The sequence below is a fragment of the Notolepis coatsorum genome, assembly GCF_963971535.1.
Source record: "Notolepis coatsorum genome assembly, chromosome: 11".
NCBI classification, from domain to species: domain Eukaryota; kingdom Metazoa; phylum Chordata; class Actinopteri; order Aulopiformes; family Paralepididae; genus Notolepis; species Notolepis coatsorum.
In genome coordinates this window covers 87,910,975-87,932,140 of record NC_140175.1, presented here as the reverse complement: position 1 = coordinate 87,932,140, position 21,166 = coordinate 87,910,975, and the positions used below count along the sequence as shown (strand labels likewise).

General features: G+C 44.5%; 1 protein-coding gene across 5 annotated transcripts in view; it reads left to right on the top strand.

The window, feature by feature from the left end:
* Nucleotides 1-21,166, top strand: part of ptpn13 (protein tyrosine phosphatase non-receptor type 13) — a 153,718-nt gene that overhangs the window by 118,799 nt on the left and 13,753 nt on the right. For 2 of the 5 annotated variants that reach the window (XM_084324405.1, XM_084324402.1), the window contains exons 19-34: nt 812-918; nt 2,282-2,341; nt 3,624-3,713; nt 4,588-4,695; nt 8,114-8,245; nt 8,852-9,351; nt 10,014-10,130; nt 12,145-12,238; nt 15,257-15,342; nt 15,728-15,896; nt 16,289-16,503; nt 16,599-16,697; nt 17,518-17,903; nt 18,145-18,289; nt 19,479-19,634; nt 20,992-21,163. In XM_084324405.1, the coding sequence (XP_084180531.1) occupies nt 812-918; nt 2,282-2,341; nt 3,624-3,713; nt 4,588-4,695; nt 8,114-8,245; nt 8,852-9,351; nt 10,014-10,130; nt 12,145-12,238; nt 15,257-15,342; nt 15,728-15,896; nt 16,289-16,503; nt 16,599-16,697; nt 17,518-17,903; nt 18,145-18,289; nt 19,479-19,634; nt 20,992-21,163 (2,636 nt within the window). Of the gene's footprint in view, nt 1-811; nt 919-2,281; nt 2,342-3,623; nt 3,714-4,587; nt 4,696-8,113; nt 8,246-8,851; nt 9,352-10,013; nt 10,146-12,144; nt 12,239-15,256; nt 15,343-15,727; nt 15,897-16,288; nt 16,504-16,598; nt 16,698-17,517; nt 17,904-18,144; nt 18,290-19,478; nt 19,635-20,991; nt 21,164-21,166 lie in introns of all 5 variants that reach the window. The other 3 variants (XM_084324403.1, XM_084324401.1, XM_084324404.1) reach the window with 2 other exon arrangements.

The window sequence follows — 21,166 nt, the reverse complement described above, 5'->3', positions numbered from 1 at the left end:
TTCGGTTGATACCCTTGGAAGTACCGGATTACCGTACCCATCCCTATACATGACCCATTTAGTTGCTTGTCGGGGCAGGGCTAATATATTCTGTGGGTGCCGCCTGTGTGCTGTAGTCACCCAGCAGGCGTCCCGACAGGGGTTGCCTAGCGAGCACTCGTTACTGGGCCCGGAGCTCCGCCCACCTCCACCCGAGAGCAGTACATCTAGCTTTTAATCAGCCCCTTGGGGGACGTGTGTGTGTCTGTCTGTGATGATTTATTGTGTGTTCTACTGACATGAAACCAACTTGTTATGTCACTTCTCCAGATTTCTGTAGTCGTTTTTTTTTTTAAGTTAACCGACATTCTGTGTGGTATAGAAATACCAGAAGACTTCCAATCTTCTTCCAAGCTAGGCCTCAAATTATTATTATTTTTGGCCAATCTTAATTAGATCTCGTTATAGCCTACTAAAACGTGTCCGTTCTTTTTAACCCTTTCTCTACCACACTACAGAAGGTTAACCGTCTTTAGTGTGGCAGTAAAGGGTTAACCTTCTGTAGTGAAAGGGTTAACCCTTTGTCGTGTGGCAGTGAAAGGGTTAACCTTCTGCGTGTTGTCGCAGTGAAAGGGTTAACCGTGTCGCAGTGAAAGGGTTAAGGCTGCCGTAGCAAGTTCTGGGCTGGGCTGCGCTCTACTGATTAAAAGATGGAATGATAAAAACAAAACAACTTAGCTGGCACTCTTGTTCCACTCTGTAGACGGTAGTCGTCCTCCTCAGCCTGACCGCCCCAGTCACGTTCTCTCTCTGTCCCCCTCTCCTCCCCCAGACCGTTCGGCTCAGCGACTCACAGCAGCCCGGCCTGGAGCCTCAAGAGATTCAAGAAGGAATCGGACTCTTCTTCCATAGAGGATTCTGGCCACGCGTATGTAGTAGGTAAGAGCACTTGTGCTAGCAGCTTAAAAGACCGCTGTTCTATAATTGCTCCAGTCTTTAGCCTCCACCATAGGCTAGCTAAGGTTTCAACAGGTTGGTAACACTTGACTCAACGGTGCTCTATTTTATTCTAGCTTCCTGTCCAGCATTTACTCTAGCCCCCGGAAGTTGCTGGCTAAAATGTATTTAATGTGCATGCGGGCGGTTGCTCAATGCTGCCACACGTGTCAGTGGCCCTTCAGGACCTGGTCAGACGTCTTGACTCCTGTTGACGGTGTTCAGAGCATTCCTTTCTCTAGTCTTCCTGTGACGGCTCTTAAGTTGTCTCCCTACTTTATATAGTCCATTATGGCTTTATGCCCTCAGTAAAGTGGTACCATGAGATCTTCTTGGAAAGTGCAGTCCTCATGTTTCCAAACGCCCTAATGTGGCTTTTCAGCCAAAGGTTCAGCTGTTCCAGACACAAAGCCCTTATTCTTCTCTGTCGATATGATACAATTTGTATCTATCTGGTGTGTTTAGATTAGATTAAAATGTATTGTCATTATACAGCACAAGTACAGTACAACGTAAAGAAGTTTGGCATCCAACCAGAGTGCAAATGTAAAGTGCGATATTAATATACAATGTACAGGTGATTAAACTGGGTATAAATATATATATATAAATTAGTACTACTGAGTAATAGTGCTAATGTGCAGAGTTGTATTATTATGTATAATGATACAGGTACAGTATAAATACACTATAGTAGTAAGTCATACTAGTAAGAGTAGGTAAGGGTTATGTACAGATATAGACATAGTATCTACAGATGTGCAAAAGGATTATATGCAGGTATGTACAGACAGATGTGTGACAGATGTGTGCGTGCATGTATATATATATTATATTACAGTAAGTATTATATACACGATACAGACAGCATTATTGTACATGATATCATAAGTAGGTATATAGAAGGATTATATGCAGGTATATTCAGACAGATGGATATATATGCAGTATATATAGTGTATATACAGCACCATTGTATACAGAGTACAGAGTTATATGGGTATGAGGTACCTGTAGGTAGTAAGGCCCTGGGGCAGGGGGGGGGGGGCAAATTAAATAAATAATTTGATTGTGTTTTATTTTAATATATTTAATATTCAGACTCCGATTCCAATATGAGTGGACTGTGGCTCCAAGGGTCATCTGGAGGCATTGTTTATTCCTCGGGGACAATCCTTGTTGCTAAATAACATTGTGTGGCATTGTGTCTAAGATAGTGGGACAGGGTCTGCAGACACCCTGTCTTGTCTGTAGAGAGAGAGAGAGAGAGACACTGCTGACCTCCTCTGTTGTGTTGTGTTCCCAGGGGTGAGCATGCATGGTTCCTCTGGCCTGCCATCGACCCCGGCCTCTCTGACCGTCAACAGTAGGTCTAAGCCTCTTGTCCTCCCTCTTCACGGATGGTGGATGTTGTTACTTCCTGTGTATAATGTTATGAATGTCAGATTCAGGTTTATTTATTTGACTACTTCTTGACCCCTGTTCACCATATCTTGCTTGATGTTCCCCGTGTTAACACTTCCTTTGGCTAATCCTCCTTCCAATTTGCTGCTCCCAGCAGTTGGAACGAGATGCAAATTGATCCCCCTCACTACTTTTAGGGACTCTTATCACAGAGTTGTTTTCCCACACACCTGCAACTGTCACCCAGCCTTTTAACTGCAATTTGTCTGTTCTGCTTCATGCATTTTAATTCTGTAATTGTATTTGGTTGTTTGATGTATGTTTTAATTATTTCCCTTACCTCTGTGATGGATGTATTGTCTGACTCTTTTCTATTTACCGTAATTTAATTAATAAATGTTGTCCCCTTTCCCTGTTACCCTTCAAGAGGCCCTTTTTTCCTCTTGCCAGGCAGTCATTGTAAATAAGAATTTGTTCGAATTGATCTGCCTGGTTAAAAAAATAAAATTGCCTTTTTCTTGTTTAGATGCATGTATAGAAACCATATATAGCATCGCTAACTACGCATGTCCCTCCTCTCGAGATCCCAGAGATCTAGGCAGATCTAAACCAGTCTTATATAATCCATAACATCCCTAGTCCCAGCGCTGCCAGCCTGTGCACCATAATTCTGGCCCCGCGCCTTCATTTAATAGCTTCATGCTGGGTACAGAACCCGTGACCTTCCCTTTTTATCCTAGCTTAGCCCTTCTGTTCAGGCCCATTAGCCAGTGGTGCTAAAGTGGAGGCTCATCAACAACACTACCAGCCTCTGTTTGGACTCTGGGCTGGCCAACAGTGATCTATGGATATACTAAAGCTCCCAGGGCTTTTATCCCCGTGAAACGGATTGGCTAAGGCTCTGAATGTATAATACAGGCTGTGTTGTCGCTGCCGGCTGTCTCCGATCTGAATCGGGCGTTTGTAAAAATGTGTCGATCATCTTAAGTAATGTTGTAAGTGGTAGAGTAGAGATAATTCTGACTTGTTTGTAATGTTGGTTGTGCTACAGTATGTAAGCACCCATCCCCCTCGTTGCCTTTTAAAAAGTGTCTCTTAGCTGTGGTCTCTGGCACTAAGTATCCTTAATCCAGTTTTTGTTTTCACAGAGTAGTTGTTGTGTGTTGAAATTTGATCTTGTATGGGTATCGCACACAAACACACCCACACCATCTAAGCATTCATCTGTCTTATGTTTCACACAGACTCGCTGAAGAAGAAGCTGAATGCCTTACCGTCCCCGGAGAGGGAGATTACATCTGTAAATCTGAAGAAAGATGTCAAATATGGCCTGGGTAAGACATGCATATGTTGCATGTCTTTTAAGAATAACAGATCTATTACACGTCTTTAAGAATAACAACTCTATTACATGTCTTTCAGAATAACAACTCTATTACGCGTCTTTTAAGAATAACAACTCTATTACACGTCTTTAAGAATAATAACTCTATTGCATGTCTTTCAGAATAACAACTCTATTACGTGTCTTTTAAGAATAACAACTCTATTACACGTCTTTAAGAATAATAACTATTGCATGTCTTTCAGAATAACAACTCTATTACGTGTCTTTTAAGAATAACAGATCTATTACACGTCTTTAAGAATAACAACTCTATTACATGTCTTTCAGAATAACAACTCTATTACGTGTCTTTTAAGAATAACAACTCTATTACACGTCTTTAAGAATAATAACTATTGCATGTCTTTCAGAATAACAACTCTATTGCACGTTTCTTTCAGAATAACAACTCTATTGCACGTTTATTTCAGAATAACAACTATTACACGTCTTTCAGAATAACAACTCTATTGCACGTTTCTTTCAGAATAACAACTCTATTGCATGTTTCTTTCAGAATAACAACTCTATTGCATGTTTCTTTCAGAATAACAACTCTATTGCATGTTTCTTTCAGAATAACAACTCTATTGCACGTTTCTTTCAGAATAACTTTATTGCACGTCTTTCAGAATAACAATTCTTATTGCACACCACCCCGCTGTCGGAACTCAAACTCGAAAGAGACGGCACATGCTACACATGGTATTAAAGGGCATTCTGTTGCTGCGTCAGTTGTTCTTGATCTCTTTTTTTGCATTTTGAATGATGCATGTATATTCAAGCGTCCGTTGACTGGCTCTTGTCCGTTTGTTCTGCAGGGTTCCAGATCGTAGGAGGGGAGAACTCTGGTCGCATGGACCTGTGCACCATCATAAGCGCCATCACTCCCGGCGGGCCTGCTGATATCAACGGCTGCCTCAAACCTGGTAGGCCACCCAGAATGTAGTAGTGGCTGATTGAGTGGACCTCTCATTCTGAGGAATGGTTAAAGCTTTTTATATTTCCTCCTTAGCTTTAGTGTGTTGTATAGCTGGAGGTGCTTGTATAACATCTGCAGAGTTACAAACGCCAAAGTCCAGCCAAAGGGAGTTATTCTCTCCGACAGAAAACACTGTTCCTTGAACTGCTTGAAATGCCTTGTTTTGTAGTCCAGCCTTTCTTGCTAGAATGCCTCGCTTTTAGTCCACTCTTTTCTTCTGTGTATATCTATGTCACTATGTAACACAATAGTTTAAAAGCATATAATGTCTATTGATGTTTATTATTGTTCACTTTTGCAATAAAAACAGAAAACGATACGATCTGGTCTGACTCCTGACTTACGTGTCTCCGTTTGTCAAGATGGCGGCTCTTTCCTTTCTCTTTTTCCACCTAAACGGTTCACTAAAATATGTTTCTGACAACATTTTAGGCGAGAAGTAAGATATGCAATTGCTGGACCCATGGACTGATTATGACACAATGGGCACCTGGACATCTAAAAAAAGAAAACATCTAAAACCCCCTCTGTGCCAGCCAACATTACCGTGTTAGTGGATCCATTTTCTAAGCTAACATGAAGCTATTGGTATCATGTGTATCGTGAGGAATCTGTAGGTACCAGGTATGTCATGTTAGGTAGATGGTAAGCACATTTCTCATAATGTTGGCGTGCTCCTTTAACCTCTTAACAGGCGGGTAGAAAAGTGGCTTTTTTTTATTTTATTTTTCTTTTTTATACTTGAACTTGAGGACTGCATACTTTTTTTGCAAAGCTTAGCTTTATACTTTATACTTATAGCACATGCATGAGCCTGGTGTCTTTTGAAAGATAACATTCTGAAGTTACTAATGCAAAAAAGGGAATCAGTGCTAATGAGTAACGGAGGTCTGAACTTGAGTTGAAGTTGTGTACAAATTTTTCTCTAGTGGTTGCAATATCAAAAATAAATATATAAAAAAGAATTGGTATAAGCTGGAAAACACAGCGGATCCATAGCCTGAAGTCTTATGTAGTATAGCTCCAAATCTTATAAAAATCTGTTCAGAAATGAGTCTTTGAGAGATCCGGGTAAACCGTGTGACAAAAGAAAAAGCTCTCGAATCAATTTCCACGGTCATTCGTTCTCAAGTGTGATTCACTTCTGGTTTTCACTCGTCAACTTTCATCTAGATCCCTTATTCAAGAACCGAGGCATGTATTTGGTCGAGTGTGGTGATGTTCGAACAGCAACAAATAGATCTTTCGAACTGTCATTAATATATGTTCGGTGAAAAATGCACCCCCGAGTAGCACAAAGTGCCGTGACTTTGTGCGTTCTGCCCCATGGGCACACCGGGACGTATACATTCCCGCAGCACGTTAAGAGGTTAATAGACAGAAAGTATTGACATAGATGATACAGTTCTGAGCTGCATCCTTAGGGTCCCTACTTTCTGATGGTGTGGGGCACTTGTATCTGGCACCTACTGTTGACCAGGGTGTAGAAGTGAGGTGAAAAGTGGAACTGACCACCCAGGGCCCGAGCTGGGGGAGGGCCCTCAGAGGGTCTGGATTTAAACATTTCTTAAAGGTTTTTACTAAAAGGTGTGTATGAATTGCAGCTGGAGGAAAATGACAAATAAAAATAAAATCACCCAGGGCGGTCAGGTGGCGTAGCGGAGATTGTGCTCGTCACCAATGCAAGAGGCTGCGGTCTCGACTCCCGGAGAGTCAGCATTGCCTTGGCTCGGGCTGATCGCTATACTAACTCGTTTGGCTGAGTTAGGGGGAGGGGAGCCGTGGGTGGGTCCTGGGCGTTGTGGACAGCGACCCCTACAGTTCGGTCGTGGCGCCTGCTCAGCGAAGATAGGATCTGGAGAGAGGTAGTGCGACCTTCCACACGTTACACTCTCCCAGTGAGAATCTGCGCGGCCAGGCTGGCTGCCGGCTGGCTGCACATGCGTCGGAGGAAAGCATGTGATAGTCTCCGGCCTCTCGGACCAACAGTAGGGGAAAGTGCGCAACAACCAGGAAGGGGGTTATTGGCATAACGACTAACAGTGGGATGGGAGAAAAAATCGGAAAAAGGAGGGGGAAAAAGATAACAAAGGGAAGAAAAAAAATTACCCACCCCAAAATAATTGCGGCGGAGGAGAGAGAGCCAACTGAGGGGGAGGCAACTTGTGCACATGGCATCCCCAATACTCCCCTACCCCAGCCTGATTGATTGATTGATTGAAAATGTTATTAACAGATTGCAGAATGGGTACAATACAGTACGGCTCAATACACACAATTGTTAAGGGGATGCAGACCAGAGAAAGACTTTCGTCTTGTTTACATCAGGGTACCCCATTTTCAATTCATAATGAATTGTAAGTAAGGGTGCAATTAGCACCGTGCAATCCATTCTTTGTGGATCCCGCCCCTAGTTTCACAGTTTCATCTGAACTTCGTGAACCAGGAAGTGCAGCCGCACATGGGGAACAGCAGCTCATTCTCATGGAGCCAAAACTGCTAAAGCTTGGAAGCAAGAGAGACAACTCAAACTGACTGGGCTGGAATGTTTGAGTGAGAGAACCTTAAAAAAAAAAGAAAATATATATAGTATATATATATAAAGATATCGCCCTACTTCCCTCCCCTACCCATTGTAGTCAAACAACAAGCATAATACATCAAAATGGCGTGTTCTGTCCCTGATTTTGACATGCTTCGAAACCTACAGTATGTCGGGAAATGGAGGCGGCCTTGCCAATGAAGCGCTCATTGTTTTGCATCCGTCTGCAGACTGGGTTTATGGTTGATCAAAGATCAAAGAGGTGTGTGTCAGATGGTTCCTTTCAAAATGTGCATGCCTGTGGTATCAGGTAGCTAGTGTGAGAGCTGATCCAGCCTTGAGTAATAAAACCTGCAAACTTTGGGATTTCACCGGTTTTCTTCAGCAGTGGGAAATGGGTCCTGATGTCCTGAACTTCAGATGAGCTACATGGAGAAATCCAGTGCTACTACTGTACAGCGTGTTGTACTTAATGCAGGGCTCGCACAAGGTCCTTGAAGTGCTTAAAGTGCTTGATTTTTTACAAAAATAATTCGAGGCCTGGAATTGAAACACCATTTTTTAACAAGGTGCTTAAAAAGTCATTGAAATTCAAATCAACCATTCGCATTGAACGTTCATCCATGTTAAAATTGTTCTGAATCAAGAAATTGGTTTTAAGCCATAAATATAGCATCCAATAAAAAACAGCATTTAAAAGTGAATTGTATCCTTTTAAATGCCCTTTTTAAATGAAAAATAGTGCTTAGGAAAGTCCTTGAATTTCATTGTGCAATGTCCGTGGGAACCCTGTTAATGTCACTGACGTTTCTCGTTGGTGCAGGAGACCGCCTGCTCGCTGTGAACGACGTGAACCTGGAGGGCCTCCCGCACGCCGCGGCTATCGACGTCCTCCACCACGCCCCCGACGATGTCGTGCTGGTGGTGTCCCAGCCCAGGGAGAGGCTCTACGAAGGTGCGGCACGGGACCCAGATCCGTTTAGGGGATCACGTAGAAGAGGACCCTCTTACTGTTTGGAAGCAGTAATGATGTTTTGGAATGTGAAACATACATTATATGCGTTATACATTTGGCATATGCCATTTGGTGGGTAGAGCGGTCGTCTGGTAATCAGAAGGTTCCCCAGTTCGATTCCCGCTCCTCCCAGAAGCGTGTCAAAGTGTCCTTGAGCACAACACTTAACCCCTAATTGCTCCCGACGAGCAGCTTGAGAGGCATGAGTTGTAAAGCGCTTTTGGATAAAAGTGCTATATAAATGCAGTCCATTACAGTATATTGTAAAGTCTCCGTGGACATTCTGGGATGTAACCACACACCGCCCTGACGACCTGACCGTGCGCTCGGTTACCTTCACCTAGCCTCCACAATGTCCCTAGGGTCTCTCCCCAAACAATGCGTGCACGAGACGTTTGAAGACGGAAGCAAGACATTTTGTCAAAAAGATTACGTTTATGAGTAAAGGGTCTATTGAATACAGTAGAACTGTATCCATTGTTGTCTCTTATTTGTGAGTGGATGAGTTGCAGGTGTAACTGACTTGTTCCTCTTGTTCTCCGTCAGGCCATGTTCCCTACCAGGCCCAGTCGCCCGTGTTGGCGCCCCCCTCTGGCCAGAGGCAGGATCTGGACTTTGGGTCTTCCTCTGAAGAGCTGGGCGGGACGGGCAGCCCTAGTCCTCCTCTTCCCAGCGCTGTCAGCCCCTCGTCGTCCTCCTCCTCGCCGCTCCGCCAGCGCGCCAGCCTCAGTTCCCAGGACTCCAGAGCGAGCAGCGCCGCCGCCCACTCGACCCAAACCCCCGTTAATGGACTTCACCGGAGCCCGGATGGAGCCGTCGCTCTCGCCGCTGCTGCTGCTGTTGCTGCCGCCGTGCCGGTCCTCCATCACCAGAAACCAGAACCCGACCTGGGCCTCGACACCGCCGCTCCGCCGGCCCTGCCGCCCAAAACTAGAAAGGCTAAAGCCCCCGAGGTTCCTAAAGATCCGGAATATTCAGACCGGGGAGATTCGGACATGGATGAGGAGACGTACTCTAGTAGCCAAGAGAAGCTCAAACTCAAAAAGGTGCGGCCTGGCTGGATTGTGATTTGGTGGAATCTTATGCAAGTGCTCTGTAGGACTCCAAAAATGTCAATCAAAACGTGCCTTTTGGAGTGCAATACTAATATAAACTAATAATCTAAAAGTGCCACCATTATTTTCTTGGCACAGGTCCCCTGTATCTACATGACAAAGAAACATCCTGAAGATGCTTGACTTAACTAATTGCCTGTTGTATGTAACGGGTGCCTGCCATTGCATTTAGAATGCCAATGCAAGGCACTGTACTGCCTGTGTTATGCATGTCTCTGTTTTAATGTATGCTCGACTACTATTCCCTCCAACACACTGCTCCTTCTCCTCTCTCTCTCTCTCCCCCCCCCCACTCTGTCTTTCTCCCTCTTTCCTGATGGTCCTCGCCCAAAGCAGCTAAGTCTAGCCACGCAGCTGCATTGGATTAATTTCCGATGCAGAGGGGCGTATGCAGTACCTTGCACGCACCGCGTAGCTGAATACGCTCCTCTACATCAGAAATGAATTAAATGCAGCCGCGCTGCTAGACTTGGCTGCTTTGGATGAGAACGAACCATTACTTTCTCTCTCTTTCTCCCTCTCCGTCTCTGCACGTCCCCCTGCCTTTGATAACCGCCCACTCAACCTCGACCCCTGTTCTCTGTCCTCTACAGGAGTGCATCATGGGAAATTTAAGTGGTAATGCCCCAGGGGTCAATAGTCTCCGTCCGGGAGAACTATTTGACGTTGAGCTGTCCAAAAAGGACAGCAGCCTGGGCATAAGTGTCACGGTACTGTTCGGCAAGGTTTTCACCCTCTTTTTGTTTTTCCCCTCCCCTCACCCCTCCTCCTCATCTCATAACTGTTGTGTGTGGTTTTTTTTTCTCCCTTTTTTTCCTTGTATTTTTTTAGCTTCCTTTTCTTTTCTTTTTTTGCCACGCATTCTCTGGCCCCGTCCGCTTTGGCGTCGGGTGGTGATGGTAACGCTCTCTCTGCATGCCGCTGGGTTTACCTCCTGGGGGGTGAACACTCTGGGGGGTTTCTCCGCTCCATGAGGGTTCATGGATGGTACAGTTGCGCAGCATCTGAACAAAGTAAGAAGAGCCAGACGGATACTGGATTTTCGAGGCCGAAACCGATATTTGGGAGTTAAGAAATTCTGACATCAAAGAGTTGTGACAAAGATATTGGTACTGGAGGGGGGGGGGGGGGGGTATTTTACAATTTACTGTGAATATGAATAGTGTGTGTATATTACTTCTAAGAAAGGCTAACATTTTATAATAAAAGTTTTCTCATCAAATTTGAGCTAGCTTAACTTTGGAGCTAAATCTACCCCCTTTGCAAGTGCGCTAGCATGAAATTGCTGGTACCTAAGTTGGAGTCCTCATCTCTAGTTTTATGTGATACTGGTATCTTCATGCTAGCTTAAAGGAACACGCCAGCATTATCGGAAATGCGCCATATTCTCCAGAGTCAGACAAGATGGGACTGACTTCCTCCACCCCGCTGCAAGCTAGCTCAGCACAAATTAATTGATCCGGATCAGCAGGTGTTGTTGGCCAACAGCTAGGCCAGCTGATCTGCTCCGCGAGAGCCCTTTTTAAAAGACTGCTAATCAAACGGCAGAATATTGGTAACGTAAACGCCAATACCAATAATATATGGGTGATGAGGCAATCTTAAGACGTTGAAAATTATTATTGAACATGAACAAATCTCTTCTAAATCCAACAACTAGAGTGCTAAAACTGAGTAATGTCATCAGGTAGATAAAGTCTGAAGCTGCTCCATAGACCACAAATGGGGTCTCCCTTTCGATCAGACTTTATAAGATAAGATGGTCCATTATTTAACCCCTTGGGGGAAATTTGGGCATCATTGCAGCATGGGGGAGGGGAGGTACAGGTATAGGCAGGGTAATGGTAGAAAGACATGAATATAGGCAATAAAGAATAAGCAGTGTAAACAAGGTGCAGATGAGGGTCTGTATGCCCTATCTGTTATATTATGTTGGAGCATATAATAATTATACCTGATGACATCACAATTCTGACTCTTCTCTGATTTCTGGCTTGGGGAGAGAGAGTAGCTCATGTGCATGAATATGAATGAAACTTTCCCAGGCCATGGAAATAACACGTTGAGGTTCTTCACTTGCATGGCGTTCCTCTCTTAAGTAAAACACATGGACGTCTGAGCAGCCTGAGCGTTTGTCACTGGTCCTCTTCACTAATGCCTGCTCTGGTGTGTGCTTCTAAAGCCAGTGTGATCTTTGCTGGAGTCTGACGGGTGATCATATTTCTCTTTGAGTGATTCTCTGCATCTTACCGATCGGCATCGATTCTCTGACCCATCAAGGACACGGATTCTAATTCTGATAATAATGAATCGCCTTATTCCTCCTCCCCAGACCATAATGATAATGCAATTCAACGTCGGATATCTTTAAGGTGGCATCAAGTGAGCGTATATGGAAATTGTGATTTGCGGTTGGATGGGGGCGGGTAAATATCTGGCGCAATGTCTTTTTCGAACTCGTCTTTTGTGATGTGATTTTACTAAAGTAAACGGTGATCAGTCCTCATCGTTAACAGCATTCATTAACCCTGATCGTGAAAAACCAGATGAGCGCTGAATAGCCACGTCTGCATCCCATAGTCTCACTTTTAACACCATAGGCATTTTTTGTCAATAACACATCACAAAAATTCACCCACCCATCATCCCCCCCCTCCCTACAGAAAATACTGCATAATGAGCGGTCTCTCTGTGGTGACTAACGCAGCTGTATGTCTCCCCCAGGGGGGAGTCAACACTAGTGTCAAACACGGAGGCGTCTACGTCAAAGGCATCATACCCAGGGGAGCTGCTGAGCTGGATGGAAGGATACAGAAAGGTAGGAACCCACACCTTCTGTCATAATCACACTTTATTCGGAAAGTAACTTAAACTGGACTTGAACAAGTCTTTAATCGTAGCACACATTGCAACGTAGTCATGCAGCGACACACATAGGAAACACACACATGCGATGGGCGACACACATAGGAAACACACGCATGCATTTTTTTTTTGGGGTCGCCGATGACATTTCATCTCTGCGCTTGACCCGTCCCGTCGTCCTTACTTCTGGAGGGGAAACCCTTGTGAGCACAGGAAGAACATGCAAACTCCACACAGAAATGGAGATACCCCACCTGGGTACGTGGCAACCTGGTCCCCAAGTGGGAATCAAACCCAGGACCTTCTTGCCATGAGGTGACAGTGTTAACCACTACACCACCATGCCGCTAAGATACGCATATGTGAATTGGTGGTCGTGACGATGATGCAAAGGCTCTTTGCATCATCGGGCACCGTACACTCACAGCGGGATCAGCATCAGTTGTTGATTGGTTTACAAATGCCTCACTCAAACTGTCCCCCTTGAGTGTAGGGCGGGACACACGCAACAGAAAGAACCTCTACAATACATTGTTAATAGCAGCACTCTGTGGCTTTCTCATCTAATACTGTTTTGGTAGCGTTATGTAATGCAATAAAGAAATCCATTTGCTGTAATTTCCTGCAACTTAAAAACATATTTCAATAAAATAGCAAACACAAGGGTAATATCCAAATATGTGACCAGGCACAGATAATAGGGTCTTGTTAACTCATTCAGCGCCAACGTGTACCCCCATCTCTGCTATCTCTGGGCCAGCTTTTCGTGACCGTTTTCGTGATATTTTCATGATCTTTGCGGAGCTATTGTATATTCTATATTATGCTATGGAGACAATAGTATGGCTCATTTGACAGACACTATTTGTAGTACAACATGTAAAAAAAATGGTTTGTTTCTACATACCTTAGTTCGTTCACAATTCCAATATAAACATTGCCTCGTTTCACTAAAATCCAAACTGATTTCCTGGAACGCGAGTTACAGAACGTTTTCTGCGGGTAAATCATGTTTTTTGCTCGCCTGAGACACATTATATCAGAACAGGATCAATACATATAGCCTTCATCCATCTACTTCATCTGCTCGGGCCAGACTATCATGGAGCCGAATAGGTTTCTTCATTGGTTGATTTGGTTATAGTTGTTTTACATTTGACCAGTAGTGCTTGGTCCAACATAGTCCAACATCATAGTCTGGTGGAAACGCACCTTATCGTCTATAATCATCATCCATAATCCGCTTAGTCTTCTTCATATATCCAATAGTTCACTCGCCATTGCATTGCAGCCAGGTTACTATTGTGTGCTCGGGTCAGACTATACCATGGAGACTAGTGGTGGGGGGAAATATCGATACGTAGTAGTATCGTGATACTTGTATTTTTATTTTTTTTGTATAAGAAAGTTGCATTGTTCATTTCAATACCTGTAATAGTACAGTAGTCCACACACGCACACGTGTGCAATATGACTGTAATACAAACAGTTTGGCAGGTACATGCAACACAGATTAGTGTTTACATCTGTCTGCTTGAGAAAATACCATGTTCTGCAATAAAAATTATTGAAGTGAGAGGAACAGACTGAACTTTATTTTATTAGATAAAACATGTTGACAAAGTTTTACTTTGCAGTTGAAAAAAGGTAATAAATCGCAATATATCGCAATATTAATATCGCAATACTCAGCATATCGCAATATATTTAGTATCGCAATACTATCGTATCGTGTGGCCTCTGGTGATTCCCACCCCTAATGGAGCCGAATATGTTTCCTCATCGGTCGATTTGGTAATAGTTGTTTTACATTTGACCAGTAGTGCTTAGTCCAACAAAGGCACCTTATCATCCATAATCATCATCCATATAATCCATTTAGTCTTTTTCATAATATCCAATAGTTCGCTCTAGGCAATTGCGATTCTCGAACGTGTACTTCTCACTGCTACTCGCAAAATAGTACCTAGTTGTTTTGGGGCTGTTACTAACACACTAATAGCTGGCCCATGATGTTCATAAGGTAGGCGATACTGCCACCTGGTGGATTTCGATCGTCATTGCAATTCCAGCGTTATGCCAGGAGGCTCCGGGGGACTGTGTAGAACGGGGATCAAAGGAAAAATATCAAACGACCAAAACCCGACTTTTCTCGGGTTTGGCGCTCAACCGCTGGCGAGATAACCCGACTTTATTCGTGATTGGTGCTGAATGAGTTAAGCAAGCTTCACATTTAAAAAAAAATTTTAGATGATATGAAAGTACAGGTTGATACCTTCAAAATAAGCCATCACTTTAACACAAACTGTTCCAAAGATATTAATGTTTCACACCGCCATCAAAGTAGCCTACTGAGTCCGTTGTCTCGGAATGGAAATAAGCTGTAATATCTGCGCGTCTCCCGGAGTATTTAACCACACCCCTCCGAGGCAATGTAGTTATTTCCAGTGCGTCGGAATACATACTGTCGGACAATCTAACGATGAACACATTTACAAGGCGTATTAAATTTAGCAAAGGAAACGGATAGAGAACATTTCAAAGCACTAGAAATTGCAAATATAATTTGACCTATTTCTGAATGGCGCAACGTTTACGGCGATTCTGAAGAATCCCCCCTTGTGAGATATGGCGGCCTAGACCATGCTGGGTCACATATGTTATTTATTTCTAACACACAGAGAGGACTGAGCAATAATGTATTAAGACAACGATGCGTCTGTTTCTAAGCTGGCCCCAAGCTTTCACTGCAATCTCACTGCAATCTTTTATTTTCTGAACATACTGTGGTGCTGGACCCCTATTCCATTGTTTAGCGAACGCCCTGAGTGCGTGCCTCAGAGCGTCTTCATTCCCTCTGTGCCCAGGTGATCGTGTGGTGCGGTTAGGGTTAGGGTGAGGGTGAGAACCGCTGGTTTAGGGAACGCCCTGAGTGCGTGACTCAGACCGTCTTCACTCCCTCTGTGCCCAGGTGATCGTGTGGTGGCGGTCAATGGGAAGAGTCTGGAAGGAGCCACTCATAAGCTGGCTGTGGAGACACTCCGAGATACTGGACAGGTGAGAGAGGATCTTTTATAATGTCTAAGGTACGTTCAAACTGCAAGCCTTAGTGCTCAATTCTCATTTATTGCTCGGCTCCGTTTTCTTTTGTTTGGCCAATATCGGATTCCAGTGTGGACTGGTCACGCTCCTGAACTGACTTGCATGTGCAAATGGACAATAAAGTCACATGACTGTTCAGACTGAGGTCGCATTGCAAAAAACCAGACCTGTTTCTTTTTTTTTCACTATATCCTTACAAAGCAAATAGGTGTTTGTGCAAATAGGTGTTTGATAGGTGATGTTCAAAATCTGGAATTGAGATCCTTTAATCAATCAATAATAATAATTAATTATTATTGTGCCCCTGAAAGTAAAGTGTTGGCACATTTTCTTCTGTCAGATGGTTCACCTGCTGCTGGAGAAGGGTGTTCCTCCAGACAGTGTCCATGCCCCACTCACGCCTCAGTGCACCCCACCCACTGCTTCACACAACAGCAACAACCACACCAGGAGCAGAGACCAGGCTCCGGAGCCCAAGGCCAGACCAGAGTACAGCTTCATCACAGACGGTGAGGAACACCATCACTTATTCTACTGAATGCTGAACTGGCAAAACGTGAAATGATGGGTATGGTGGATTATGTGTGGGAGTGACAGGGTTTTTGTATAAAAGAGTAATAACAATTAAAAAAAAATTATAAAACGCATTCAAATGATAAAAGAATAAATAAAGAGGAATATAAAGGTGCCTAGAATCTCTATTCACATAATGACGATGATTTGCAGTTCTCAGTTTAGTCAGATCATGGACACTGATTTGGGCTCATTGTTTTATATCCAGTCAGTGTAGTGTACTAGTGTAGTGTAGTGTACACTAGTGTAATAGCCATGCATTTACCCCCCAAACAAAACAAAGTTAAATCTAACGTGTAATAAATACCCTCTGCATCTCTGTCTCCAGACAATGTATTCGAGGTGGGTCTGGTGAAGAACTCGTCGGGCCTGGGCTTTAGTTTCAGCCGAGAAGAGAACCTCCCGGACGAGCCCCCGGGCTCCAGCATGGTCCGCGTCAAGAAGCTGTTCCCAGGCCAGCCAGCCGCAGAGAGCGGCCGTATCAACGTGGGAGACGTCATCCTCCGCGTCAACCAGACGCCCCTCAGAGGGCTCTCCCAGCACGTACGTCTCTCCACCACCTTGATGAGCTCGGACCACGCGAGTGATATCAGCCTTTTGACATGTGTGTGTGTGTGTGTGTGTGTGTGTGTGTGTAGGAGGTGATCTCAGCCCTGCGAGGGACAGGCCAGGAGGTAACTCTGCTCCTCTGTCGACCTCGAGACGGAGTTCTTCCCGAGCTGGACACCTCAACCTTGGTGAGAATATACTCTTAAATAAACATTTAGATATTGAATATTTATTATTATAATTTTTTATTTAACCAGGTAAGTTATTAAGAACTGTGGGCACGGCAGACTGAAATGCTGATTAACCAATTACCGAGTGTGTTTTGGGGGTTTTCAGCAGGATGAGATTCGTAGAACGGGTGTTGTAGACAGCAGGTGCACATTTCAACAAACTACACAGGAACTCTATAGGGAGGTGTAGTCTGACGTCACTTTAGTTTCCCCTACGGTCCACCCGTATAGGGATTTATCATTGGGAAAATGTATTATCGACTATTGTAATAATAATAATTCTGCCTCATTGACAAGCTTTCCATTTTTGCACAAAATTTGTTCCCTATCACTAACATTATTGTTTAAGCATTTTTGGTTGAAATAAAGTTAGTTATATGGTTGTTTAATTTGTCGTAAAAAAAGAACTACACTTACCTGTTGTTCAGTGCTGTCGCCGTCAGCAGCACCAGAGAGAAGTGTAGTTCCTCAGTGAACGAAAACATAAACATTGTTATTTTGCTACTTTTAGGATTAATTGCTAATTGTTTCATGTTGAGCTATAGATTGTGGATGAATACACACAGAAAGGTACACCATGCCAATGTTCATGCTTTATTTGTTTTAAAAGAGACGATTTAGAAATGGGTCCATTGGAAATACATTGCGATTTCAAGAGGGGTGGGCCGCGTGAGAAACGGCAATGACGTAACCCCTACACCTCCCTATAGGATACTACATTGACGCTAAGAAACCCCTTCTTTGAAGCATTTACTATATTTAACCCTTCCCTCCCCAGACCCCTATGTCATCCCCCCGCAAGGAGCCGGCGACCCCAGCGGAGCCCAGCAGGGGCCCGTCCAGGACCACCTCGCCCACGGACAGCGAGACCAAGCGGGGCCCGGGTCCCGTGGAGGAGGCGCTGGAGAGGCTCCTGCTGAAGTCGCCCGCCCGGCGCAACAGCTACAGCGACAGCACCGACGGGGACGAGGAGGTGGAGGAGGCCTTCAGCCCCAGCGCCCTGGAGAACAGCAGCAGGCAGACCTGGGAGCGGGGCGTCTACCAGACCCCCAGCAACAACCTGGGCCTGGGCCGCTACAACAGCCCCAGTCAGCTGGACGACACCGTCCACTCCGCCTACTACTCCCCCAACCTGTCCCTGACCAGGTCCGACCTCAGCAATAGGTAATTTATCGGCTGTTCAGTTCAGTCACAGAGGGTTATTATTATAACCGTCGACGAGTTGGGAATGATTATGGTTGTTTTAACTGCTAATCCTGTCAGCCATTTGTTGTTAATTTGGTGGTATGATGTGCATAGTCTATGTACATAGTGTTGTACTTACTCTAGAGGTGCTATGACGTACACAGTCTAGGTACATTAGACAATCTGTCATCTCCCCTTGTCTTTGTGTATATTTGGACAGGTGTCCCTCATCCCCGCCGACAGCTGAGCTGGAGTCCACACCCGCAGTGGAGTCGCCCAGCCCAGACCCCCTGCCTCCCCCTCTGCCTCTGCCTCTCAACCTCACCATGTCTGGCACCGGACACGACACGGAGGACTTTGTCCCGGTGAGAGTCGGGGAAGGGAAACTCTTGGGTTGAAAAGTTTACATTCCAGAAATTCTTGACGGATGTCCAAAAAAAAGTGGGGCTGGGCGATGTGGGGAAAAAATTATAAAAATATATGTATGTGGGCGGTGGCCCCCGTCCGGGAGGCAAAAACAATTGCAATAAAGAAAGTAATTTCCTGCAATTTATAACATAATGTCAATAAAATAGCAAGGTATGTTCCAAATAAATTATTTATTTATGTACAGGGTATAAGGTTGAAAATGATGCATCTGTAACGGAGGTCTGTGAGTATATCCACAGTGGATATGGACGATGGACTTCAAGTGTTGTGAAGTGACTGTGGCACGTAGCGGTACTGCAAGTAAACTCATCCACCCATAAAAGGCCTGCAGACACGTTACCAAAAGGTGAATTCACCTCGTGGTCTGTGATGTGGCTCGCGGTGCGCGAGACCCAGGTTCGAGACTCACTCGGGGGCAATCCCTTAACAGGGGTCGAACTTTAAACACAACGCAGAGATGGCAATACGAGCCTGGCTACACATCTGTTTCTAAGCTGGCCCCAAGCTTTCAGTCCCCTTCAGAAATGATGTCAGACCCTCTGTAACCCTCGTTCATCCCTCTTAACTGTATCCCTTGTTCCTCTGTAAGATTGTCGTTCATCCCTCTTAACTGCGTCCCTTGTTCCTCTGTAACCCTCGTTCATCCCTCTTAACTGCATCCCTTGTTCCTCTGTAACCCTCGTTCATCCCTCTTAACTGCGCCCCTTGTTCCTCTGTAAGATTGTCGTTCATCCCTCTTAACTGCGCCCCTTGTTCCTCTGTAAGATTGTCGTTCATCCCTCTTAACTGCGCCCCTTGTTCCTCTGTAAGATTGTCGTTCATCCCTCTTAACTGCGCCCCTTGTTCCTCTGTAAGATTGTCGTTCATCCCTCTTAACTGCGCCCCTTGTTCCTCTGTAAGATTGTCGTTCATCCCTCTTAACTGCGTCCCTTGTTCCTCTGTAAGATTGTCGTTCATCCCTCTTAACTGCGCCCCTTGTTCCTCTGTAAGATTGTCGTTCATCCCTCTTAACTGCGCCCCTTGTTCCTCTGTAAGATTGTCGTTCATCCCTCTTAACTGCGCCCCTTGTTCCTCTGTAAGATTGTCGTTCATCCCTCTTAACTGCGCCCCTTGTTCCTCTGTCAGGACGTGGAGATGAAGGTGTCTCTGGTGAAGTCGGACAAAGGCAGCCTGGGCTTCACTCTGACCAAAGGCAACGACCAAGGCTGCTACATCCATGACATCATCCAGGACCCGGCCAAGGGAGACGGCAGGCTGAGGCCGGGAGACAGGATGATCATGGTACACATCCCCCACCCATCCTCACCCATCCCCACCCATCCTCCGTCCACCAGGGTCTCCTCAGTCTCTCTATTAGATTACGCAGTTGAACCTATTCTATTTACCAATACACGTAACACTAGACCAGAAATACAATCATATTTAATATTTCAACAATAGTTATTGCCGGTTTTCACATTGAACTGGTGATGAACTGAGGTATTCTAAATAATAAGCACTCTAATAATAAATACATGTTATTTTTTCTCATTTCAAGTAAAATAAGGTAACGGTAAATAACTGAGCTTTTGATTTTTTTTTTTATAAAGTGCCTAACTTTAAAAAAAAATTATGTGTAGCTTGAGTTTCCATTTTTCTTCTTTCTTGTTAACTGGGCAGTGAATGAATGTGTCAGGATTTTGGTGGATCCATCATATCGGGCTCTTAGATCATATCGGGCTCTTAGATAATATTAGGCTCTTAGATCATATGAGACTCTTAGATAATATTAGGCTCTTAGATCATATCGGGCTCTTAGATAATATTAGGCTCTTAGATCATATGAGACTCTTAGATAATATTAGGCTCTTAGATCATATGAGACTCTTAGATCATATGAGGCTCTTAGATCATATGAGACTCTTAGATCATATGAGGCCTCTTAGATCATATGAGGCTCTTAGATCATATGAGACTCTTAGATCATATGAGACTCTTAGATCATATGAGGCTCTTAGATCATATCAGGCTCTTAGATCATATTAGAATTAGTAAATACTATCAAACTCCTCTGACCTCATCTGGTCTTTCTAAAGACCAGAGCGATGGAGACGGGCTCAGCCCCCCTTTCCTCACTATTGATTTCTCGCTATGCCTGTGAGCGTTTCCAGGGTTAGTTTAACTGAGCTTAGTTAGCATTAGCAGCTAACGTTAGTTAAGGTTTTTACCGTGACGTGGGCATACAGGAATGGCGAGGATGCAAAGCATGTTAGACACATTGGACCTGTTGCTCGCAGAGTTTTCACTGCACATAGAAACAGCGCGAAAAAGAAACGAAAAAAGCAGGCGCATTTAATAATCTCCACGATCTGTGAACATAATGATACTGGTTTTGAACTGTCCGTGGTAAGAATGAACATGTAAGAGTCTGTCTATTCTTGATTAAAAGCTCTGTTTTTGCCGTTTACTTTTCTCTTTTTAGAGCACACCATATGCAATTAGTTTTCTCTTGACTCACTTATTTATGCGACTAGTCTCTTGTCTCTCTGTGTGTGTGTATCTCACTGACTTGAGTCGCAATGCTTATCGGAATGTACAGATTTGATTGGCTGAGTAGCATATATAATATGTATATAATCCAGGCTCAATCCGTCCCTAGGTGAACAACACAGACGTGTCCAACATGGGCCATACTGAAGTGGTCAACCTGGTGCGTGCCGCTCCCCGCGTGGTGGACCTGGTGGTGGGGAGGGTGCTGGAGGCCCCAAAACCCCCCATAGAGGCCCACCTGCTGCCCGATATCTGCTACCAGTGCCACCAGCAAACACTGGGTA